Source organism: Gopherus flavomarginatus, chromosome 2 (genome assembly GCF_025201925.1).
Source record: "Gopherus flavomarginatus isolate rGopFla2 chromosome 2, rGopFla2.mat.asm, whole genome shotgun sequence".
Classification (NCBI taxonomy): domain Eukaryota; kingdom Metazoa; phylum Chordata; order Testudines; family Testudinidae; genus Gopherus; species Gopherus flavomarginatus.
The window spans coordinates 66,304,379-66,331,273 of record NC_066618.1 but is presented as its reverse complement, the minus strand read 5'-3'; the positions used below and the strand labels follow the sequence as shown (position 1 = coordinate 66,331,273).

The 26,895-nt window shown below is 42.5% G+C and overlaps 1 protein-coding gene across 2 annotated transcripts in view; it reads left to right on the top strand.

The window, feature by feature from the left end:
- The first annotated feature begins 1,658 nt into the window (after positions 1 to 1,658).
- JAZF1 (JAZF zinc finger 1) overlaps positions 1,659 to 26,895 on the top strand; it is a 279,200-nt gene continuing 253,963 nt past the window's right edge. Inside the window, exon 1 of one of the 2 annotated variants that reach the window (XM_050938735.1) lies at positions 1,659 to 1,937. In XM_050938735.1, coding sequence (XP_050794692.1) covers positions 1,823 to 1,937 — 115 coding nt within the window. In that variant the 5' untranslated portion in view covers positions 1,659 to 1,822. The remainder of the gene's footprint in view (positions 1,938 to 26,895) is intronic. The other variant, XM_050938734.1, reaches the window with a different exon arrangement.

Sequence of the window (26,895 nt, the reverse complement as noted above, 5' to 3'; positions counted from 1 at the left end):
ATCAGTTTTACACCACAGCACAATTCCGATTTCTTGCTCTCCTACTCAACTCCTACCAACACAAGAGTTCAACATGTAAAGATTAGCAGAATCATGTCTTTATGCTGCAAAGATCTATCCTACAGAGACAGAGAACCAAATTCTGTGCCAATTAGACCTTCTGCTACTTCATACTCCAATCCTCTAAACAGTTATGCATGTGCCTAAAGTTATTAATTTGAATAGCCTCATTGATTTCAATGGGTTACTTACAGTAGTACAGTCAAGCATCTGTGTCTGTAGGATCAGGGCCTAAAGGCTTGATTCTGCAAGTAGCTGAGAACTCTCAGCTCCAATGAGATGGGGTTGAGGGTGCTCACTACCTTGTAGGTGCTGACATTCAGTAAAGTCCATGGGGACTGTATGAGCTTTAGTTGAATGCACTGCTTAGACCAGTGGCTCTCAACCTTTCCAGACTACTGTACCCCTTTCAGGAGTCTGATTTGTCTTGAAGTTTCACCTCACTTAAAAACTACTTGCTTACAAAATCAGACATAAAAATACAAAAGCATCACAGCACATTATTACTGAAAAATTGCTTACTTTCTCACTTTTCCCATAGAATTATAAAATAAATCAACTGGAATATAAATATTGTACTTACATTTCAGTGTTTAGTATATAGAGCACTATAAACAAGTCACTGTATGAAATTTTAGTTTGTACTGACTTCACTAGTGCTTTTTATGTAGCCCATTGTAAAACTAGGCAAATAGCTAGATGAGTTGAGGTACCTCCTGGAAGACCACTGCGTGCACCAGGGGTATCAAGTATCAGAGAAGTAGCTGTGTTAGTCTGGATCTGTAAAAGCAGCAAAAAGTCCTGTGGCACCTTATAGACTAACAGACATTTTGGAGCATGGGCTTTTGTGGGTGAATACCCACTTCGTCAGATGCTGTATGTGTACCCCTGGTTGAAAACTACTGTTTTATACCACTTGGTGAACTCCTCTACTGTGGGTCCCTCTCTGTGAACCAGACAATGCTACTGTTAGTAAAAATAAGGTGTCTGCCTATTCCACACGTAGTTCCACTGATTTAAATGGGGCTAATTATGGTGTAAAATACCATTCCAGGGGTTGTCAAATTGGGGGTCATGACCCCTCAGGGAGTCTCAAGGTTATTACATCGGGGGTCATGAGCTGTTGGCCTCCACCCCAAGCCCCACTTTGCCTCCAGCATTTATAAGGGTGTTAAATATATAAAACAGTGTTTTTAATGTATAAGGGGGGGTCCCACTCACAAATTGGTTTTATAGGGTAAACAAAAATGAGCTCTTTTTAAATTCCCCACCCTCAATGTGTTACTGGGAAAAGTTAAATAAAGTTACAAACAAATGTAACATATTTCCCCCCTCCCCCCAAAAAAATAAAACTTCACACTGGCAGTCACACTTCTCTGTTGTGTAACCCAGCCTTTGAGCACTGAAGTATCTATGTGAACCGCTGTTAAGTCTCCCCCTGAGAAAGTGATGAGTGTGGCCTGGGTCCCTTGATCCTGCTGGAGGAGGCGGTGGCTGCTGGGGTAGCACAGCTGTTACAGTGCAGCACTGGTCCCTCCCAGCTGCGGCTGCCTCATCTCCCCCCACCCAGCCCGTCCCTCCCCTCCGCCGCTCCCGACGCTGCTGCTGCCGCCGCGGCCACCTCCTCCTCCCCGCCCCCACCCTCTCTCGCTCTCTCTCTCCATCTCTCTCTGTCCCGTTCCCCCTTTCCCCCGCCTCTCTCCGCCCTGCCGCCGGCGGCCCTGGCAGAGCAGGCACTGCAGGGGGATCTCAATGTAACACCATGACAGGCATCGCCGCCGCCTCCTTCTTCTCCAATACCTGCAGGTTCGGGGGCTGCGGGCTCCACTTCCCAAGCCTGGCTGAGCTCATCGAGCACATTGAGGACAACCACATCGGTGAGTGGCCGGGAGGGGGACGGTGCATGTGCAAGGGGCGTGGGGCTGCATGCCGGGCACGGGCGGGGGGGGGGGGGGAAGGTGCCGGGGTGGCTGCATACTGGGCATGGGCGTGTTCGGGGCGCGGGGCGGCGTGAGGTGCAGGAGGCGGCATGGCAAGGCGTGGGGCGGGCTGGGGGAGGCTGCGCGGGGGCTGGGGCGGCTGCACAAGGGGGCATGGTGGGGGTGGGAAGCTGGGCACCGCTGCAGCGGGGAGTTAGTTTGCCTTGGCAGGAGGCAGTGCGGAGAGAGCCGGAGGAGGCGCGGGGAGGGGGAGAGGAGGACGGGCACGGCACGCCGCCTGCTGCTTCCGCCCCGGCTCTGGCTGTCAGGGCTCTGGGGAGGGGAGGCAGCGAGCCGCGGCGGCAGCCATTCCGCTTCCTTCTCGCCGCCGCTGCTGCGTCCTGTCAGCGCTGTTGCTAGGTGTGGTGGGGAGGATCGGGCGCTGCCCGCCCGCTGCAGCCTGGCTGCCCTGAAGGCGCCTCTCCGGGGAGGAAGGGTGTCAGGGAGGCCGGCGGCTGGGTGGGCGTGGAGCAGGGCCCCGCCGGCGGGGGTGGAGGTTAAGCGGCGGCTGCTTCTGCAGGGGCGAGGTCTGCGTGCGGCTGGTGCCGCGCCTGGGGTCAGGAGACGCCGTGCGGCTCCGGCAGCGGGGAGGGAGGAACCCCTCGGTGCAGCGCCGGCGGGCGGGGATTCCGCGGCGCTCTGCTGCTGCCATTTGCTGGTGAGCCGCGGCCAGGCCTCCGAGCAGGGTCCCGCCGGCGGGGCACGGGGCTGGGCGCTGCGCCTGTCTGATCATCACCTGTAGGATAGCTCGCTCCCCCTCCCCACGCCGTGTTGATCAGACAAGCGCTTTCAACAAGTCCCCTGCCTGGGATGCCGCGGTCCCGAATAATTCTTCGGGAAGATCCGCCCTGTGCTCGCTCCGAGGGGAGTGGGGGCAGGGATTATACCCAGTGTATTATGCAGCGGGAGGTGGGGTGATGACTCGTCAGTCTGTTGCCGCCAGGAGGGTGCCCTTGGGTTTGTATCCTCACAGCAGTTTGCAGTTACGTGCAGGTATGAATGTGTGAGGAGCGACCCCGGCTTCTCTATGCAAATCCAAAAGTTAACATTATGTCAAAGTTTTGTTTTTTTAATCTTTCAGTTAATATGTGAGCAAAAGATAAAACACGAGGCCTACCTTCTGTACATGGATTTTTTTCTTAGAATAAGCTTTGTTTAAAAAAAATAGTTTAGCAAATCTGCTTTTTTGTAATAGCTGTCTAGAAGGTAATACAATTGATGCATTACAAGAAAAAAAAAGGTGGGTGAGGTACTATGTTTTATTGGACCAACTTCTGTGGGTGAGAAATACAAGCTTTCATGCTTCTGCAGAACTGGAAAGTTTGTCTCTCTCACCAGCAGATGTTGGTCAAATAAAAGATAATACCTCATCCATCTTGTCTTGCTAATATCTTGGGACTGACACAGCTACAAGTACACTGCGTTATCAGACCTTATTTTTGTTGTCCCATTTAACCGTTTTTACAGTGACTTTTAGGCAACCCCTTCTGTGTAACTGCTTTACTGTGTTTTATTAACAACGTAAATTAGGCTGTCAGAAATATAACTTTCTTCAAAGTAGAAACTTGACAAGTTAGTGATTCCTGATTTGTTTTAATCTGAAAGAGGATTGTAGTATAAAGAAGGTGTAAATAATTAGATTTGCTGTGATTCAGTGAAAATATAAGTAAGCAGCATGCTGCTATACAATGATGAAATACACAAGCTGTTTGTTTCATTTTATGACTTCTTTAATAAGCAGACCCAAACATTTGAAAAAAAATTGAAATTTTGATGAAGTAATAAACTTTGAAATTTGACACTCAATTTTAAATTAAGTCTAACTTCATTAATGCAGTGTTATAGGTGAGATTTAAATTGCAAAACAGAAAATTCCAATGTATGGTTTCCATAACCATACACATTTACATGTATGTGATAAAATCATATACAGGAGCCATTCTCTAACTTTCAGATTTAGCACACCATATCTCAAACTGAAAAATGCATAGTATACTCTTGTTATAATCTTAATCCGTGTTGTTATAATGGATTCTCATTTTGATACTATTCTATAAACCTGTGATTCTCAACCTTTCCCCATACTGTGAGCCATGTTACAACAGGAAAACGTTTTGGGACGTCACTCCCAACTAGACATAAATAAAGGGAAAGATGGTCATGATAATCCCTTCCCGTTTGAATCTGTTTGCACCCCCACATTGGGAAGTCATGCTATAAACCAAGCCACGTACTGCCTGATTGCGGCCTATGGACCGTAATTGGAGAACCACTGATGTACAGTTGTACAGAATATTTCATATGCATGAGGGAGAAGGGCAGGCTGAGTTACATTAGGAAACTATACACTTAATTTCCTAATATTTGTGCATTTAAAATTAATGTTACATTAATATATATTTGTGTGTAATGCTTTTATTTTCTCTAAAAGAAAGTTCTAATGGATCACAGATTAAATACCCACATATACATTCATATGAGAATGAGATATGACACTGCTTTGAGTACATTTATTTGAAGGTTTTTCCATATGGGATTGCACCTTCAAATAAGAATTACACAAATTTGTAGAAAATAGTTTGTAGTGCTTGTGATTTTCAAACATCTCTAACATTTATTCTGTATCAGTTTTCTACAAATATGTCAAAAGGTTTTTTTCCTGATGGAAGCCGGTAGTCACTGCATGGGCTCAGAAGTCTGTCCATCCTGAGTTTGGTGCAGAATTGGATCTGAAGTGGATTTCCAGTTTGATGTTTTAAAAATACATCCTATTGGAATTGTCAGTAAAATCAGCTGGAAAAATTCTTACCTGGTAAAGAATCCTGAGTTAAATTCAACCTCAGTGTAAGTCACTGCAGCTTCATTGAAGTCAGGGCTTAGTTTGACTTTGTTATACCCTCAAGATATACGGATGGAACTCCTAGTAAAGTCATTGAGAGTTACATGTATTAAATTGAACACAGGTCTCAGTTCTTTCATACTAACACCCTACAAGCTCTTCCACATGAGCAAGACCCCATTACTCTCATGGAGCAGCTTGAAAAAATCATGACATAAAGCTTCCTGAACTTTCCAAAACTCTTCAATTTTGGCTTGAGAAATTTCAGCTGGAAGGGAATATTTTGAAAAATTATAAGCATCTGAAAATGCCGGCTTATGAAATTGTCTTCACAATGTGTGTGTGTGTTGTGAGCATAATACTATAATATTCTCTGAGAATGCTTTTGTCATATACATATACAGTCAGGAAGGGATTAATTTTGGACATATAGAGTACATGGTAATATTTCTTTTAAGAATAAATGATGATTTTGAAGACATCTTTTGTATTTTATAAGAGTAAAAATAATAGGATTAGATCTGATTGTGTTGTTAATTTTAAAAAATAAAATAAAATGTCCTGGGTTATAGATATGCAAACAGTTAAGGTTTATTGTTAATTTAGACTTGGTCCTGCAGTCTGCTTTGTGTGAATGGATCCTCACAACATGGAATCCCATTGGTCTGCCCATATGCATCAGATTGCAACACTGGGGTCTTAAACCTAATACACAATTCCAATAGTGTGTATTTTCATAGAGTTACAATGAATCTTGTGTATTAGCAAAATAATTGATTTGAATTTAATCATTTTGCACCGCATGTGGAAGGGTGGAAGCTACAAAGTATTTTAATTCCTTAGTACTAATTAAGGGTCAATTTTTGCCACCCTTATTCATAAAGTAAGGTACAACTTACTGTGATTAAGGATAGCAAAACCTGGCCTTTATATTTTGGCACCAAAATTCCCTGTTAACATTTCTCACCTTCAAGTGCCAGTGGATGACGTTTTTGAGAAATTCTGTAGTTGCTTTACTTACTTAGAAATGCAAAATTCATGAATGCAAGTGTGACAGAACTTGATGTCTATAAATAGATTATTTTTTTTGGAGCCTTAATGTTAATTTTATGTATTAATTAGTACCTACAGCAAGCAGCTGCCATAAAAGATAGATGAAATAACTGGTGCAGATGAGCTGGGAGCATTGGCATCTCTTTCTGTGCTTGGCAGGTAAAGAATATTTAAACTCATATTTGGTGCCACAGACCTATCCTAACACATACCAACGCTACAGTCTGGTTTTTATTACTGCACGGTGCAGCCTTCTGGGTTGGTTAGGCTTACTCAGGAATAATTATCTCAGGCCTATCAAAGGGACCCCATGTACTCCCTGTTGTAATGGGATCAAATTCTGCAGGAACAACCCCTCCATTCCATAACAATGTTAACTTATTCTGTTGCCATAACAGATAACCCTCATTCCCATCTCTGCCTCCGCACACACGTACCTACAGTTCCTAGATGAAAATACTCATTAATGTAAAATTCATCAGTGATTATTTTTTGTGGTAATTATTTTCTAGGATTTTCTTTATACCCTTGAGATGGCCTGACTCTACCCAGTTGGCTTTGGCTTCCATGATGTCCAGACTCAGAGCCTCCTTCCCCATGTGTGTTCCAGGAAGCACAGAGGATGGAAGGTGCGGGGAAGGGAGGGTTGTAGCCTGCTTTTTGGGATCATCTCCCTGCCTCCTGGGGTTTGGCTGCTATGCAGGCAGCCTAGCTCCCCAATCTACATATTTGGCTTTCCTACTCCCTGGCTAGAAGCTGAACGTCAGCTGTGGCTCCCTGATCCATGGAATGGCACAGAGGGCATGGACTCTGATCCAATTAATTCTCCTTTTTGGAGCATGTCAGGAGTCAAGGGCAGCTATAGGTGGGTCCCAGGAAGACAGACAATAAAATGTTCAGTGCTTGGCTTCAGCAGAATGGCAGATTCCACAGGAGACATGACTGACGTTGTGGTCCTATTGGATTGTATTAGCTTTGTGGAAGGTAGGAATATGTGGTAAGGGAACAGATACAGTTCTATATATAGCCTTTCATTTTGCAGGGCAGTCCTGAAATTCATTACGATTTTCTGATTCAGATTTAAATTTCATTTTCTGTTTTTCTCACAGTAGTTGCTGAAGCTCACTGGGTAGGTCACATTACTGGCATTCTGTGATTTGTTTCTTCATCCTTCTACTTCTTACTAGCATTTTTCAGTAGTTGAGCTCCAGCCAGAAGAGCAGGGCACACTAGCTCCCTAAAGGTTTAACAGTGCAAGTATCATGCTCTTTTGGTCTTGGGGTGCTCAAACAGAGATTGTTAGAATTCTTACTCAGATTATTTATTGCATCAGTTTTCTTACCTTCATAGCTTCCATTGGCCCGAGGTTTAATATTTTTCCAGTGTGCAGATCAGATTGGTGCTGATATCACACTATGTGCTAAATTGATTACCTCTGTGCATGTATGGTTCATCTGGACTGTTTTGCCTCCCTTGATACCCAGCAGTTGTGAGGGTACCAGATGTGGATCAAATGGAATCAGGGTGGATCAGAGTTACATAATAGTTTAATAAATATAAATGGTCTGAAGAGACAAGGAAAAGTGGAGGTGGAGGGGGGATGGGAGAGAGTAGTGAAGAATCAAGGCTGAGTACGTTCTTATCACTTATGAGGATTGTATGATATAGTACTTAACTGAGATTCTGAAGCATCGAAAGGGAATCTTTCAGCCTTTACTTGTACTAAGGCCACACAAAATAGACAGCTTATAATAACTGAATAATTCAGTATAACTTGCTTTAGAAAATACAATATCGTGTTGCTGCGTGTCCTCCTGGATAGTACAGTATTCATACAGTAACTTTCACTGTCAAGACTTAAAGCTGGAACTTTTTTTTTAATGGAAATTTTTACTGTATTCCCAAACATTAGGATTGATGATTGAACAGGGGAAGCTGTTATACTAAGTAGTGGAATTATCAGGAAAAAAAAGAAGCCTGTAAAGGAGAAATTGAGTGACAGAAGGCAGAAAAATTTGGGCACAATATTTTCAAAGTGATAGAAGAAAGCACAAATCAATCTGGATATTTTAATACACCTCTACCCTGGTGTAATGCCACCTGATATAACACAAATTCAGATATAACGTGGTAAAGCAGCGCTCTGGGGAAGGGCAGGGCTCAAATCAAGTTCAATATAACTCAGTTTCATCTATAACGTGGTAAGATTTTTTGGCTCCCGAGGACAGCTTTATATTGAGGTAGAGGTGTTTGTAGCTCACCAGAGGAAAAGAAAGTATGTTAGTTCTGAAGTTCAACTATGCTAATAATTTTTGGATCCTAATGCCTCCAGTAATGTCAAGCCTTCATGGAACATTAAGGCAAAGGGGTCTATAATCAAGGACCAGAGAGCTGAGGTGGAAAAAAAAAAAAAAAAGGAAAAAGGTAGGTGTGGTAGAAAAGAGAATTCCCATGACCTGTGTGCATAAAGCTTGCTCAAAACTAGTACTTACAATGATTAACTTGGGCTGTATGCTCACTTTGGTAATAACGGGTGCTAGAAACGATAAATGTAGAGAAAGAGAATAACTTAAGATACTGCATGAGAGAAGCTGTGGAGTACTAAGTCAAATGCAGATCTGAAGTGGGGTCCACAATGTATGAAAGACGCAACAACCTTTTCTGAGCCCCTGCAGTCTGGCACAAAGGCCACCTACCCTTGCCATTTGCTAATGGCCCCAGCATGCTTAGCTTTCCACAGACACATATTGGTAATGCTGAATTTTGCTGATAGTAAAGTATTGCTGCTCAGAACAGCATTAACTTAATGCTGAATATGTGTAATGGTGTTGTCATGACCCGTTTCTCGTTTTTGGAGATTCCTCACACTTATTGTACATCAGCTGTGTGAAATCATTTTCGTATTGAAAGTTGGTGTGGCAGCATTGTATATAGGATGTTTTGTGTAGAGTATAGAAATTAAAAGCAGGTTTTGTAGTTAGTTGCTACTCTTTCTTCTTTGTAGCTTGCATGAACATATGGGCCTTTGTGTGCAATAAATAACAATCAAACATACACACCTGTTGTAAAAATAGTAATAATTGTAGTTAGTCTCTTGATACAAAAGAACTAGAGAAACAACATCTAATACTTTTAATCATCAAAGTAATTCTTAATAATTAGGCTGGACAAAGCCCAAAGATATATTTGTATTAAGTTTGAACCATGTCCAGTATTTCCACAGCTGTAATCTTTGTCATTCTTATGTCAATAGTCAAAACCTTTGCATCTGGTGGTGTGGGAGATACAATTATCTCTAAAGGACCCAATCTTTAGCCTTTGAAGAGCGTGGGGAGGGGAGGCCCAGGTACTTCAGCAAAGCTTTGTCTATGTTTTAAATAATGATACTGTCTTGTGATTCTGATCAGCAGGGGTGTAGCTGGTTTACAACAGAGCTTCTGCAGATTTAAGGGATTTGCTCTTCAATCATAGTTGCTTTGTTAGAAAGTCTCTTGTTATCTAAGAGAGATCTTAAAAGAAAAACAACAACCCAACCTACTGAAAATTATATCAAAGTACTGTCAGACAATTAGTATGTTTAAAATAAACTAATTAACCTATTTTCCTCAACTTGCACCATCACTCATTAAGTGAAAGCTACTCTTTTTTGTTCTGTTATTGGGCATATACCTTATATCATGGTGGCTTATATTTCAGGAAAGCGTTAAAAATTGTGTTGTGTCCTGAAAATGTATTTTTAAAATCTCATTTACATGCACTCAATAGTCATAATCATCCAGGCCTACAAAGCCTTCTCTCTTGTGTGCGCGCGTGCATGCTATGAAACTGTTTGAGACCCGCTGAATCTTTTTATACAGTATATCTTGACTAGTTTTCATAGCCATTTTAAATAAGTCAAACTGATCTCCCATCTTCTGCCACACAAGGTAGTGTTCTGGAAGATGGGACCTGCCATTTCTAGTTCAGTCCTTCTACGGTCTGAGAAAGGACTCTTTAACTGGACCAGTTCTAAATTTTTAGTAGTGCAAAACTTGTCCCCAGCTCCATCAACAACAGTTATATCAACCAGAGGATGTAAGTTCTCTCTCATCCTGCCACCAAAACAATTAACGTCTTTCAGGATCATGGTTTAGGTTTCAGACAAAATATGCACATGAGCTATCTTTCTAGTTTGAATTAGTAGAATGAAACAAAACGAGAGTGTAAGTTATTTGGGGGCAAAGGAACATTTTTTCAATATGGGTCAAATTTTCAAAAGCACCTATGTGATTTAAAAGCCTAACTCACATTGAAAGTCAATTCTGTGAATGACAGAGTGAAATGCAATGAGACGTAGACTCCTGAGTCACTTATACTTGAAATTTTTTCCTTCTGTGTGTGAAGAGTGTCTAGCCCAAAGGGGCCCCCATCATGACTGGCGCACCTCTCTCAAACTGCAATACAACTAATAAGTAATAGTAAATGGGACTTATTCTCCTAATGTTTACAGTAGCATAACTCCATATACTTCAGTTGTGTTACTCCTGATTTATGCTGCCTTAACTTTTCTTCTGATTTGGTCAGTAAAATAAGTGAAGGCAGATAAGAGGAACAAAGCAGATCCTGATGTATGTTTTCAGCCTTCATTGCATCATGCTTATGATGGTATCTAGAGAATGGGAACATTCTTTATGTAGTGAGGAGGTAATTATCTGTTATCATTCACTGAATTATCCTTCAGTCACTAAAGTGCTATTGGCTTATGACTGCAGATACCTTTCTCAAAGTTAACATACGTAGAATGAAACCCTCTTGAGATCTGTTTTAACCCCTGATTTTTTTCCAACATATTGCATATTTATATTGGCAGTGATGGAAAAAGCCAATGGGAAAGACATTTTGATTATATGCAGTTCACCATCCAATAAAAATGGCACAAACAAATCCACTAATATTCATATTTTAGTTAGTTATTTTTCATTATCAAATACAGATAAAGACATTTACAAGATTTCATTGCATGCTCTCAAGGGTTATTATTTTAAAAATGCTATCACATCCAAACAAACTATGGCTTTCCAGATCCATCTGTGCTTCTCTTGAGTTTTATTCTTAAGGATTTGACCTTACATTATCATAGGATTTCAGGGTTGGAAGGGACCTCAGAAGGTCATCTAGTCCAACCCCCTGCTCAAAGCAGGACCAATTTCCAGCTAAATCATCCCAGCCAGGGCTTTGTCAAGCCTAATCTTAAAAAACTCTAAGGAAGGAGATTCTACCACCTCCCTAGGTAACCCATTCCAGTTCTTCACCACCCTCATAGTGAAAAAGTTTTTCCTAATATCCCCCACTGCAACTTAAGACCATTACTCCTTGTTCTGTCATCAAGTACCACTGAGAACAGTATAGATCCATCCTCTTTGGACCCCCCTTTCAGGTAGTTGAAAGCAGCTATCAATCCCCCTCATTCTTCTCTTCTGCAAACTAAACAATCCCAGTTCCCTCAGCCTCTCCTCATAAGTCATGTGCTCCAGCCCCCTAATCATTTTTGTTGCCCTCTGTGGGACTCTTTCCAATTTTTCCACATCCTCTTTGTAGTGTGAAGTCCAGAACTGGACACAGTACTCCAGATGAGGCCTCACCAGCGTTGAATAGAGGGGAATGATCACGTCCCTCGATCTGCTGGCAATGCCCCTACTTATCCTAAAATATAATTATTTTTACTGTCTGAAATTCATTCTACTTCCATTCATGTGGAGGCTAAAGAGGCTGTTTTATTTAAAGATGCAATGACCTGATTTTTGTTGCTGTAACAAGTGTTCTCATATTGTGGATACTATTGATGAGAGGCTCTGTAAGGCACAAAATGTTTCTAATGTTTTAATATTTGATCTATGTATTTTAGGGGCAAAAGCAGATGAAAATAAACATTTGTAATGTCACAATGTCTGATCTTTTTTTTCTTTTGAGGATTTATGGATTTAAGGCCTGACCAACCCCTTTTAGAGTCAATAGGAATCTTTCAATTGATTCCAGTGGGATTTGAAATAGGTCCCTCCTGAAGTAGGAAGGAATACTGTACTACAATCTGTATTGACTGTGCATCATTTACAATACTGCATCTAAAGAAGTCTGGAGTTTAGACACGGGAATGTTTGATGTCATCAGTTTAACTCAAAGACTTCATGCTACGTTGCACTAGCATAGAACATATTTAATAGATAATCCTCAAAATTTCTGCAATATTTTGTTTCTCTTCCCTGGAAAAAACATAGAAAGGATCATGCCTACTAAACATAGCATGTGAAGCTACTGTTACAGGTAGGCTATAACTCTTATGAGAAATAATATCAAGATGATCAGGTGGCTGCCAGTATGATTTCTTTTTCATCTTTCACTTAGTCTTTTCTTCATATTTCATGGAATATAAAAAGGGGATCACTAGAGTATGTGCATTAAAAACAGGTCTGTTTTCTGAAAATGAGAAGCTGATATGGATCTAGTGGTAAAAGTCTTATCAGAGGTACCTAAGGACGTTATCTACTGGTGGTCTAAGTTTCCCTAGTACATTTAATTCACCTTTACCTCAACTCTGTAATCAGTCTTATTTGTCATCCCTCTATACATGTATATATTAAAAAGCCAAGCAAGGGCTCAGAACCATTTTGTAGTGCATTTTTTATACAAAACAAGTATGTGCATCAGATAGCTACCACTTTATTTTACGGCTCTCCTGAAAAGGTTTGTGTTTGCCTGTTAAGATACTCTTGTTAAATATAATGCTATGTTTCTACAATCATTAGAATCTTAATTTTTTGTTTGGTTTTCTTTGTATGTATTAAAAATATAGTAAATTAGATCATATGAGAGATCAGAATCTGAGTAAGCAGCTTTTATATGAATTCTGCAGTACTTTATTTATTTATTGTATTTACTAATAGATCAGATGGAAACTAAAGGGTATACCCAGTAAACCAACCATATAAAATGCATCCTTGATCCTAAAAGGAGGTCTCTGAGCAGTTGAATGATGCATATTAGAATAATTAAAACTAAACAGCTATGTACAAAATATGATTATCTTGATTCTTCTGAAAAAGCTTGTTTTCTCCAAAAGCTAAAATAATTCATTGTACAGTAGAATGGAAAAATAATAGTTTTGATCATTACACATGGTTTAATTAGTTCTTTGATATTAACTCTTTTAATAGTATGTACCCAGCATTCCCAGAATCTCTCTATTATCATGATCCCTTTATTTGCTGCACAATGGAAGTAGAAATCTTGACCTAAGGCCATGCAGATGGTGCCCTAATGCTTGGTAGCTGATCATTCAGAGGCACACACACAAGCTGAAGTGCACCACTATGAGCATATTAATATGATCCTTGACTAGAACCAATGTGATTTAGTTTTGATTTTTGATGTAGTAGTATATCATTACCTGGGCTGACCAAAATTTAGAAGTTGATTATGCCTTTTAATGTTCTCTCTGTGTCTTGGTCTGACAATTGACAAAGAGCTAGAATTGCTGTGTTCCTGAGTAGAGTCTAGAAGGAATGAGAGAGTGTTCAGAGGCTTACAGAGGACTCATCATCTTGCTTTCTGGGCATAGATAGAAACAAACATCACATTTATAATTCAGAAGAAACAACCTTGAAAACAGAGTACTGTATTGCATACATATTTGATATCAGTGTGAGCACCTGAAGATTAACCGTGCTCCATACTATGATAGATAACTTATGCAGTGGCACCAGTAAACAAAAGGACTTTGTTTCCTATGATAGTTTTATTACAGCCATTTCTCTCTAGTATAAACCTTGCCTAGGCTGTAGATTTGGATGATGCACCTTACATGGGTCTACCTTTGAAAGATTATTTAAAAGCTTCACCTGGGGTAGAATTCAGATGTTCACCTAGTTGCAGGTGCTAGCTACAAAGTGTGTATTACTAAAGGCTGCATTTGCTTTCATATGCATGTCAAAGTATTGACATTAATCCTTAAAGATCTGTATGGCTTCAGTCTTGACTAGTTGAGAAATTGCCTCTCCCCCTATGTTTACATGGAACAGAGGATGATAAGGCAGAGTTATAAAAAATAGTTGTCAAGACCCAGAAGAATGTGGGAGAAGCATGATGATCTGATGGCAAGCTGCTATGATAAAGCCGGATATTTATTTCCACTACCAGTAATGGAGGGGAGTAAAAGCAGGTGGAACTGTAGCAGGTGCCATGGAAAGGGGTAAGAGAGGGTCTGTAGCATTCTTCTTTCTGCTCTCAAACCCATGGATGTTATCCAAAAGCCTGGCCATGGGTTAGGAAGGTGGAAATAAGTGGCCAGTTGTCCAGTAGGAAAATGCTCCAATAAACTCTTTTTGCCTTCTATGCCCTTTGGAGGGGACAGTTATAGCATGTCAGAAGAGTCTATGGCTGCACAGGCTTCTGGGGGGAGGGTAGAAGTCCAGGATCTGTACAGCTTCCCTCCAGGAGGAGGGCCTAGGGCTTGAGTCTAGTGTCGTCATGAACCTTTCCTCCTTGGGGGAGGAGATTTATGTGGTTTCGTGTGTGTTCCCTTCTCTTTGTGAGCCTTTCCTTGTATCTGCCCACACTAGAGAATGCTGGCATTTCCCAGATCAGTTCATGCACATGGAACACTTTTGAAACATATGACATCCATACACAATAGTGCTTCTAACAACATTGGGACTGCTTCTGAATGTTGAAATTTCCCTAACTCCCAGCAGATGCACTAGTTAATTCTGAACTAGTTCAGTGCTAAAGTAGGTGGGAAGCACAGGCATTGTATCAGTCTTAGCGTCTTGTCCACCTTCAGCAACCACTCTAGACAATATTGCTCCTTTTTGGGGTAACCATCCAGATATTCATTTTACCTGCATGTAATACCCTGCCCTCACTTCAGACAACTATAATGTACACCACCTCATCAACATTCACTTCCATGAGATTGTTCTGTTCTTGTGCATATTGCCAGCTATCTTAAGGTAGATAAGTAGGGCTTTCTTTGCTTTCTGGTCTATGAGTAAAGTCTCCTTTGAATTCCACATCTTTTCTTCTGGTCAAGGTGTTATCTTGTCTGACTGAATCCGGTGTCTGTCATAGAGCCAGGATAAAACTTAAGTACTTGGAAGTGCAGCTTAATGAGGTATGAGACAATAATTGGATGTCCAGATTGGGAAGGCATAACTGGCATTTCTATATTGAGTTTGAGCATGTGTTCAGCTCCAAAACGTTGATCAAGTCTGAGATTATGGTGTGCAACGCTGACACACTTTGTAAAGTGTCTGAGGGGAAGAAGTTGGAGAAGCATAATAAGGATAGGAATAAATAGGGCACAGCCTTTTGGACCTGCTACTGAAGGCTGGTTTTGTGGTGCAGAATCAAAGACTTGACAAATGTGGCATGATCTTTCCTAGGATGATTTTTATTGTGTATTTGGGCAGGGCACATGGTCTGACAGGTGTGTTAGTACTTCAGAATGCAGCCAATCTAAGGGTCAAAATAGCTACCAGTAAGGGTGGAAGCCCATTCCCGTCCTCCACACAGCAGACAACCAGGGTATAGAATTCCACCTGCCAGCAGTGTCCCTCCTCAGTGAACAGGCCTGGTTCCTCATCCACCACTGTCATTGATGTGGCAAGTGTATCTTTGTCTCCTGCAGGTCATTTCCTAAAGCCATACCCTCATGGTCATTGTGCATTGTGCACCCATAGAATCTCTTTGTGGGTGCTTAGATACCATTTGTGATGTGTGCTTGGAGAGATCCCCACCTTTGCCATCAATTTGGCTTTTGTCTGCTACCATGTTTCCTTATTGTGTTTGTGGAAGTGAGGGCAGATGTTGAGGAGCCCATGAGCTCCCTATTTGATAACAGAATGCCATTGTTGCAGGCACCAAAAATGTTGCCTGAATGATTGAGAGAATTCTTGTCAGTTCAAAAGCCAAATCTGTTTCTATAAGCTGCTCACCAGACTGGCACCCAGTGTCTGATCTTTCATACACTAGTCTATCCATTGCTACTTTCTGTATTCCATTTCTTCAGGAGCTGAAATATATGTGCAACATTTTATTTCAGTTCTACAACAATACACACTCCATGTTAACAATAACAATCTAATCTCTGTATTTATATTTCCTTATGAAATCATTAATGGTGGGGGAAAAAGTTAGTGAGCTTGCCTAAGAATAAAGTGTTCCTAAACCAGATTGCTTGTTCATTATTTCTTCTTCTTTCTATTTTTAATTCTCTGCAATAATCAATGACATTAGTTTATGTGGTGGACTGACTTGCAAATTTCAGTTTAGAAAGCAAAGTGATTGTCTTAATATGAAAATTGTATTTGGAACAGTTAGCTTCTCTGGGGTTTTTGTGGGTGCATTCTTATATCATAATATTGACTTGTTGGATTCTTAATTGATTTTTTTGCCTCTAAGATGAATTTGAGCATTGGATGAATTTTCATACCATTCTGAGTTATAAATCACATGTAAAAAAAGCAAACAAACCAAAAAACCTAAATCAGCAATTGCTTTGTGTGAGTTGTGCACATTTTAAACGTTGCATTTAAAAATAGTGAAACAAATATAGTAAAAGTGAGTATTAGCTGATAGATTAATGATCTGCAGAACTGCTGGAAGACTCAGTAGCTGTATTTTCTCTGTAAATGTGAACCTGCAAGTGCATTTATTAAAAATTCCAACTGTTTTAGAAGGATAATTCCTGATTCTAAGGCATTTGTATCTGCTAGACTCCCATTGATTCATGGAAAGGGATGCTTACATTGTTAATGGATACACTTCCCCCAACCCAACCCCTTCTCAGGGAGCATCATGTTTTAGCATTATGTCTGCTTTCTGCATGGAAACACTGGGAGAAGTGGCACTTTGTACCCTCTTCTCTTTCCCTAGCCTAATGACACAGACTGAGTCTGAGGCTTGTGAGCTGCAAGTGGCTCTTTAATCGTCTCCTGCAGCTCTTTGCGTCACATGATATTAAAACACTGTGTGATTTTAATTATTAATCAATCAGGATACTTTAGTATGTTGTTAACCAATTGTAGTTGATAAAATAATAATACTTGGTCAGTCAATTTGCACTCATGGCAGGACGAAGTATTATCTAGATCATTCCTGACAGGTGTCTGTCTAACCTGCTCTTAAAAATCTCCAGCAATGGAGATTATAATATATATCAACAGATGTTATGTATAAACTAAATATTTCCCTGTCATACTATTTAAATATGAATATATAGTACTACAGTAAATAAAACAATTAATTCACACTACTGAGGCTCTTTTGGATAATGTTGATCACTAATTTGGCTCCTGAACCACTGAGGTCTGAGTATAACTGCCATAGCAAATGTACACAGGGCAGGTCATAGTTTTCACTTGAAAGGCCCAATAATGAGAGGGGCTGAGCTCTGTCAACTCCCCGTAGAATCAGTGGTAGTGAGGGAATTCAGCACCTCATGTGATTGGGCCCCTAGCTAATCTTCAGAGCGTGTTTTTTGCTGCTATGTGTTTTGTAGCAGCATGTATGCACAAACAAGTTTAAGGCCTTTTAGTATTTGTTTATAATCCCATTTTGTATTTGTTTATAATCCCATTTTGTATCTGGTAATTATTTGCCAGGGAATTGAGTATACAAGTTTATGGAAAATATTATTCAATTTAGATGCTACAAAAATGTAAAAGTTGTTACCTAGCCATTGCATTCCATTAGACTTGGTATATAATTTAGAAGGGTCATCTTATGTTGCAGTGTAAATATGCTTATGGAATAGATTTCATATGTCTTACACGGTGTGTGTGTAGATATTTATATTCTAAATTAAAAAGATGGGGCTTTTATTAAAATCAGTTAATGTCACCTTCAGAAGCCTGTATAAAGATTAAGGATGGGAGGGCCCAGGTTTAATTTGGTTTAACATTGACATAGGCAGGTTTTTGCTGTACACAGAGACAAATACTTGCATCACTGAAGCATTAGGAAGACTGAATTTAATTGTTTAAAATGGCTCATCTCATCCGGAATTGGCAAAGGATGACTACATAATATACATGCATGGGATTAAAAAAACCAAAACAAAATAATCTTTTCTTCTCTTGAGGCATTGTGCTGAGGCTGTGTAAAAGCTCGTCTTTGTCCCATATCTTTCATTTTGCTATCACCTCCTTAGGATATTAACTTTGCTTCCAAAGTTAGAAATCATAGCCCTCCTTCACCTCTAAGAAGCTTTTTCCTCCCACCATTTCTTTGTTTGTAAATCTGCTTATTACTCCATGGCCAGAAACCTAGAACTCAGATCTCCCTCCTCAAAAAGAAAGGCCTTATCTATCACTTGAATAAAAGGAAAATCTGTTAGAATTGTACGTCCTATGACACGCAACTGAGCTATTCTGATATCCTCCAGTAGAGGGCACTGATATGCATAGGCATATCGCAGACTGGCAGTCGTCTTTCTCCATACAAAAACTAAAAATTCTTTGTTCGTGGAGGTGGAGGTTGAAGGGAAGATTTTCTTTAAACCCTTCATTGGCGTCTTATAAATCTCTGAACCCAATTCAAAATTGCCTATTTTGGTTTTATTTTTCAAAAATCTCCACAACTCACTCCAGCCTATGTCTCTGGCCTCACTACTGCCACTTCCTATGTCTGCTGACTTTGTTCCTACTTTCTGCTCCTCTCTCACCCCCTCTTGTCACTTTGTGGATGGGAGATGACTTGTTCTTCCCTGTGTGACTTGGAGCTCTTTCTTTTCCAGTCCCAACATCTCCCGCCTGAAACCACTGAGCCACTTTCTCCCATTAATTATGCGATTCCCATTACAATATATTGATAACTTATTCTGTGCAGTTCCCTTTACAATGTCCTTATAATTTATGCTATTGCTAATGAGACTAGATCCTCTTGTTAGTCCTTCAGTTCTTTATTGTAATTGCAGAAATGAAAAAATGTATTTGTTGGGTTTTTTATTTTGCCTGGTCATTATTTCTTTAACAGTTGATCATACTTATGTAGACAATTTTCACTTGAAGTGAACCCATTGTTATACATGTACCCCTTCCTTCAACGGTACAGCAAATACAGTTAGTTCTGCGGTGCCATCTTCCGGGGATCAAGGAGACAAAATAATAGATAGCCTAACCTCTACTACTCTGCACCCATTCTTTTTCTTCCTCCATCTCTGAAGCATGGAATCTTGGTCTTGGTTCTCTCCCTATCTTGCTCCCACTCTTCTTTTCCTATTAATTCTTACTCTTCTTTCCAGGGGAAACAATGAAGCTACGAATGGAGGGGAAGAAAAAAGATTAAGAAATCTAAAGTTGGGAAATCTAAAGAAATCTAAAGCTTTTAGCTGGGATATTTGACCCTCAGTAGCCAGCAAAAATTATCTACCACCACTTTGGAAACCCTCTACTTTGGCTTTCCTGGGGTATCTGTAGAGCCCTCTGTGGCCGTCCCAATGGTTTCTTCTGACAGTGGGGTTCAGGAATCCATCCACTACTCATGGGGATCTGCACTGAGTGCCTGATCCCTCCTCTGCACTGTTGGGTCATGGGCCTGGTCTCCCTACATGTGGGCACCCCGATCCCCCATCCAGCCTCTTCTGAAATGCCTTACCGTCCACCTCCTTGAGCTCCCTCCTGTTCATGGCCAATTCGGCGCTTCCATAAAGGCTATTTTAGCCACTATGCTGCTCAAGCCCTGTTAGTCTCCTTTGCTTCTGGGTTTCCCTCCTCCACTTTAGGCCTCCTTGGTTCTCTTTCCAAATTTCTCCTTGCTTTTGCAGAGTTGGATTAAGAAGGGAGCGATCCAGATGTGGATGCGGTTCCTGTTGAATTCTGAGTCCCTGGTGCAGTCTGCATCTGAGGCAGACCCTGCAGTATCTCACAGTCTGGAAACTCTGTTTCTGCACAGCCTAGCTGGTCTCGGCCTAAAGGGGCAATATTCAAAAGATCTCCTTCCATCATGAGAATCCAGATTGATTACACACTCTGCTCACCTGCCCTAGATGTGGCAATACAGGAGTGGGAGCAGGAAACCACCAACTTTGCATGTTCATTCCTGCATTCGGAAGGCTTATTTGGGGTGGTGCATTGCCAGAAACATTGTCTTTTCCAGTTTTTCCTGAAGTATAGTGGATTTAGCATGGTTTAACTACAGCCTTAAAGTCAGCACATTTAGGGTCCATTCCTCTGCCACTTCCAGAGTCCTTGGATCCACTGAGAGTTGAGATGTGGGTTCCACCACCATGTCAAAAAACGTTTTTGTTCCTGTCTGTTCCAGAGACTTGATATTTTCCCAGTGATCCTGCAGATAGGAGGGATCTCTGATTCTGCAGATCTTAATTAACCTTCCCTGTCAGCCCTCTGGGAGATCATCTTAACGACCCTCTTTCCTAATTGCCATCATCTTCGCTAGATGGGTTGGCAAAGTGAGCTCCCTAATTTTTTCTGTCTTACTGTCCACACATACAGTTTTTCTTGAGATGCTGTAACTTTGCCTACTGTTGGAATTCATCCCCAAATTGAACACTGAATTCTATCACAAGACCATTATATTTCTCCACTCTTGATTTTCCCAAGTCAAGAAATCACTCTATTGGATGATAAAGGTGTTTGGAATTACATAGTAGAACTATGAGAGTCCAGGAAAGCAAAGCAGTTATTTGGCTGTGTCAATAAGGATAAAATATCAGCAACATGTAGAGAAACTAGGCCCATGACCCAGTGGTACTCTTATCAGAATACCCTTGTATGCACATAGATTAAGATCAACCATGTAGGCCTTGTTCCACACTGGTAGAGAGCTACGGACCTAGAGATGTTTGCACTTTGAACTGTGAGAGATCCATCTCTGAAGTGCATAAGGCAGACACCTGGTTGTCCCCTTACTTTTTCATACAGCACTGTCAGTTGAACTGCTCTGCATCACAAAACTACTGTCCTTCAGAGGGCATGGTAAAATAAGCCAGCCTCCTTGGGCATGCTTCCTTCATCTGCTAACCACCTAACTATTCTGTTGTAGGATGGGAGAAGAGGGATGTATGATAAGGCTAAATTACTCACCGGTAACTATTTTCTCTTTTCCCATCCTAAACCCCTCCCTCCTATTTTTCCCCCTTCTGATGCCCAATATTTCTTGTTTCCCTACATAGCTCTGCAAGTTCTGTAAGAAGAGGAAAGGCATGATGGCCTGGGGCTTAGGTAGACAGCAGTGGGGTGGAAGGGTGTCTTACAATGCTTTTGACTCCTTGTTTCTTGGTAGCTGATGCTATAGTAATAGATGTTCTGATTATTCTGTATGATGTGAAACAGAGTGGCCAGTGAGTAATTTTCCCTTTCTTTTTGTCATATTAGAATATAGAATGATAGTTATCTGTTGTTTACTTTAAAATACTTTTTTATTATGAAGTAGAAGTATTTTTAAATGGCTTTCATGATCAAGTTATATGACATATGGTATATGACTTTACTCAGTAAACAGTTACAAAGAACAAAATCCTACCCATCCATAGTTAAATGGAGCTTCTAAAGATGTGAAGGATGGCAGGATTTGGTCTACACTACCACCTGTAGTCACAGAATAATGCATAGCATAAAGATGTGCAGTAGGATGTGTCACATGTTAAGTACTGATTGATTGGCCTTCCAATTAACTGAGTAATTGATTACTCTGACATTATGTGTCTCAAATAAGTCAGTATGCTTGTTGTGGCCAAGATTTTAAAAAGTGACTAGGGATTTTTGGGTGCCTCAATTTTTAGATGTCCCACCTGAGACGCTTCAAAGTGACATGATTTTCAGGACCCATTCTCTGAAATTCAGGCTCTTTTCAGTGACTCAGGGTGGGCACCCAAAGTCACTAGTCACTTTTTAAAGTCTTGGCTTGTATGTTTGGCCTACACAGAACTGGCCCATTGTTGTATATAAAACCTTATATAGGCAGGAATAACAAACTTGTAGAGTTCTGAGTGTCACTTTTCCAACTTACCACTTGGGCTAAGATACAATATGTGCAGCAGTTGCTTCATCCTTCTTTCCAAAAGTTGTTTATGCCAGTAGCTCAGGGGATCACCCAAAGATGTACACTACATAGAATAGGATTGGAAACACTATGGACCCCCTGCTTTTGGAGGAGGCAAGGCTTGTCTGTGTGCTATATTAGGTGGTGAGTGAGTGAGAGTGAATGAGGTATTTGGGAGAAAGTAGTGTGGCTGTAATTCCCTTTTCAGGATAACTGTCTTATGCAGAGGGTATGTTGGCTGCAATATGAAAGGCATCCAATAATGATGAAATGACCACCTTCTCAGAAGGGCCCAAAATATTTAGTCACTGGCTTAGGGACATATGAATGTTTTGGCAAATGTCTTAATTTGAATAGGACAGGGAAAAGTTTACATATATATGCCTGGCATCCCTCCCTCTGCCACATAAATACAGTAATAATGAGAAAGTAAGCCAACCTCGCATTTGTCAGGTGTAGTTGAGTGCTAGAGAAACCACAGTGATAGGTGCCATTTAAAAACCTAGATAGTTAGTGTAGTGGCTTGTGGTATCCTTCTGCTGTTTGTTCAGGGCTTGAAATCGAGGACTGATTGCAGGCACTTCCTGAGAATGGGTAAGTGCCCACATTTCCCTACCATTGCACAGGCCTCGAGCACTCTGCCTCTTCTCTGCCTGTGGCACATCATCGTCTAGTCTCCTGTGGGCTGTAACACTTTCTCATTTTGATTGTTGGATTCTGTGTGTGGGTGGTGTAGTTGGCCTGTGATATACAGGAGGTCAGACTAGATGATCTATTCTAGTGGTCCCTTCTGGCCTTAAACTCTCTGACTGTGTCTTTTCTTCTTTGTGGGCTGACACTGAGAGTCAGTGTGCAGTTGGCTGAATTTATCAATTTTAGTGTTGAGAAAGCAGCTCCAGCAGAAGCACCCTTCTGATGAACTATTTTAACTTTGGATAAATTAATCTTCTTTTGCTGATAGTACTTTATTGCCTTGTTGCTCTGTTAATTTCATTTGACTATATTGAATAGATGGGATAGATCTAGCAATAATTGTGATTTTTGGTAAACTTTTGGTTATATGTGGTCTGCTGTAGCTAGCCAATAAATGTCAGCATTCTGGAGTCTGAGATTTGAGTTCTGTTCCTTTTCTGTAAATCTCAAGTGTCTAAGAGCAGAACATAAACATGTGGAAAGAGAATGTGTCCATCATAAGGACTAGTGTGAAGGAAATGGCTTTCCAAACACTTTTTCTTCAAGTGATTGCTCATGTCTATTCCACAGTAGGTGTGCGTGCTTGCCACGTGCACCAGTGCCAGACGTTTTTCCCCCTAGCAGTACACCTGCAGTGGCTACTCCATGGCACGGTATAAGGGGCGCTGCACGTTCCCCCCGCCCTCAGTTCCTTCTTGCCGCCAGTGAAAGTGCTTTGGAACTGCTTTGTTCCAGCTTTGCTGTAGCTCGTCCCCAAACCTGCTTGTTCGTCCAGTGTATGGTACCTGTAGTTAGTTAGTTTTAGTTTAGCTAGAGCGCCTGGGTCAAGGCGTGCCCCATGGCCCGGATTTTAAGTCGTGCAACAGTTGTAGGCGATCTCCGCCAGTGAGTGATCTGCACGCAGACTGTATATGCTGTTTGGGGGAAACCCATCTCAGCGATCGCTGCAAGATTTGCAAGTTGTTTAAGCCTCAGACCAAGAGAGAAAGGGACATTAGGCTATTCTGATGGAGTCGGCGCTGACCCCAGCTCCGGCACATTGCTCCAAGTCTGCATCGGGCACTGCGGTATTGGTGCTCTGTGACCCTTCAGCGCCATTGACTAGTCGGCACCGCTCCCCATCCACAGGGCACGCCAAGAAGGCTAGGAAGAAGCCTTCTTTGCCGTGGCACCGGAGTAAACCCGGGACAGACGCTAGACCCAGGTCAGGCAGTCCTCGATCCCCACTGGCCCCATGGCCTCTGACTCAAGTCAAGCAGAGTAGCCCGGCCCATTCAGAGCAGGCCTCCCTGGATGTCCAGATGCCTTCCATGCTGGAAGCCCTGCAGGCAGCCTGGAATGTTGTGTCCATGCCGGTACCAGGAGCACCGTCGATGTTGGCCCCATGTTCCAGAGGCAAGCTGCCGCTGGGATCTTCACAGCCACCTCCAGCTCGGTACTGGTCTCAGTCGAGGGAATGTTCCTGATGCCGTTCGCCGCCCAGTGACTGTTTGGGGCAAAGTCCACATGGATTGTCCTTGACGCCCATGAGGCTGTCTGGCTGGGTTCCGTCTGACCAAGACTCTTGGTACCGCTGCGTCTCGAGGGGCGAACACCGACAGGACCGATGCAGACAATGCCAAAAGTCCTCGTCTCAGAGGGGCTCTCTCAGCCGATCACGGCATGAATGTCGACGTCGTTCCTGTTTGTCATCCTGCTCCAGGACCCCGCCGTGGGAGCCCTGGGTATCGATCGCCGGTGTCTTGCCATCGCAGGTCCACCCTCCAGAGCTGATTGCAGAGCAGCTATTACCAACAGTACCTGTCCTTCATGTTGGGATCGCGGTCCTGTGGTTGGCATTGCTCCCGGTGCCACTGCTCCTTCCCGTCCAGGGACAGCATCAGGTCATATGTCAGCCTGGCCTCCCTTTGTAGTCATAGAATCATAGAAGATGAGGGTTGGAAGGAACCTCAAGAGGTCATCTAGTCCAACCCCCTGCTCAGAGCAGGACCAGTCCCCAGACATATTTTTACCCCAGTTCCCTAAATGGCCCCCTCAAGGATTGAACTCACAACCCTGGGTTTAGCAGGCCAATGCTTAAACCACTGAGCTATCCCTCCCCCGAAGTCGTCCATCAATGGGCCAGGCCAGACAGGCCGAACTGCCGACTCCGCCGGTGCCACAGCGGGTGCAATGGCACTGGGCCCTGTTGCTGGCCCAGCGGTACCAATGGGGGCTCACTCGGTGGCCGGAGCCTCAGAAGGACCATTGGCTTCCCTCTTCAGACCCCAAAGGATGTACTTCCTTGGCACCATGCCCAAAGACCGACCAGGTTGTAGACCCTCCGTTGCCGATGGACACACAAAGTACCACACTGGCTTCCTCACCCTCCCTGGATGAGGTGATTACAGGCCCTCCTCCCTCCATCCTGCAGGAGGACTTTAGGGCCCATCAAGAACTCTTAAAAAGGGTGACATCAAGCCTCAACCTCCAAGCAGAGGAGATGGAGGAGCCCTCGGACTCCCTGTTTAAGGTACTGTTCTCCTCAGCACCTGGCAGGGTGGCCTTGCCTCTCCACGAAGGGGTGGCAAAATTTCAGATGCCCTGTGGCAAACCCCGGCCTCATTAGCCCCCTTCTCTAGGAGAACGGAACGCAAGTATTTTGTACCTGCCAAGGGGCATGAATACTTACACACCCATCCTGCTGCTAAATCCCTGGTGGTCGAGTCAGACATCTACAGGGAACCGCAGGGCCAACCAGCCCCTACCCTGAAAAATGAAGATTCAAGGAGTCTGGACTCATTTAGAAGAAAAAAATTATTTGTCCTTGAGCTTCCAGTTACAGATGGCAAACTACCAGGCTCTCCTGGGTCGGTATGAGTTCAATCTGTAGGGCGCTCTGCCCAAGTTTGAGAACTCCCTCCGGTATGCTTTTTACCTGGAGCAGACTAAGCTGTTCAGAAAGTCCTCTCAAATGTTCATCGCCTCGGCTGAGTGCGTGAATGGTCGGCCGATCTCCACTCAGCAGCTTTCCAACTGGATAACTTCGTGCATCCGTACTGGTTATCCCTGGCGGAAATCCCTCCTCCACTAATTGTGAAGGCACGCTCGACTCGAACGCAGGCCTCGTCGGCTGCCTTTTTGGCCCACGTCCCTATTCAGGACATTTGTAGGGCTGCCACGTGGTCCTCAGTTCAAATGTTCACCTCACATTATGTGATTGTCTCTCAGACCAGGGAAGATGCTGGATTCGGCAGGACTGTCCTCTGTCCCGAGACTTGTAAACTCCTTCCTACCTCCAACAGATATAGCTTGGAATCACCTATTGTGTAATACACGTGAGCAATCACTGGAAGGCTGTTACCTTTTCCGTTAACTGGTGTATTTCGAGATGTGTTGCTCATGTCTATTCCACATCCTGCCCTCCTTCCCCTCTGTTGGAGTTGTCTGGCAAGAAGGAACTGAGGGTGGGGGGAGCATGCAGTGCCCCTTATACCGTGCCATGGAGGTGCCACTCCAGGGGTCTCTAGGGCGCTCCTAGGGGAAAAACTTCAAGCACGCACACCTGTTGCGGAATATTGTGCACCTGGTACTTCAGTCTCTGAGGTGGAATATCTTTTGAATCTGACATTGCCTTCACTTCAGCAGGAATCTGGATGGGAAGATGTAGAATAAAGTAATAGGGTTTTTTCTTTTAAAGCAAAATGACCCTTTTTTGGGCAGGCTCCGCCCCATTTTGGCATTTTGCACCTAATACAAATGTAGTGTGCAGCTGGTGCAAATATGTATTCCGTGTGGCTGCAGCTGGAGAGCCATCATTTCAGCACTGAAATGAAAACATCGCTATTTCTGCCATGGTTGGGTGAAAAGAGTTAATCCAATATTGTAGGTGGGAGAAGGAAGGAAATCATTATTATGAAAGTTCTCAATACAAAATAAATACTTTAATATCGAAGCAGAATAACTTTTGGTTTAGCCATGAGATATAGTTAAACTGATGGTTGAGTGTGAGTGTTAATGCTTGTCCTTATCTTGCGTCAATAGCTGTTACAAGGATTGCCTAGCTCAGTTTACCACTGAGGAAGATGAAGTGCAGAGAAATTCAACGAAGTGCAGAAAACCTGCACAGGCCCTTTTGTACCACATGGGGACTGTGATTCCCCTTTGTGGGAGTGAGGGGACATGTGCAGAGTGAAAAGTATATTCCCTGTTTGGGCCAGAGCAGGTTTGCACCCATCTAGAGTAGATCTTTATAAA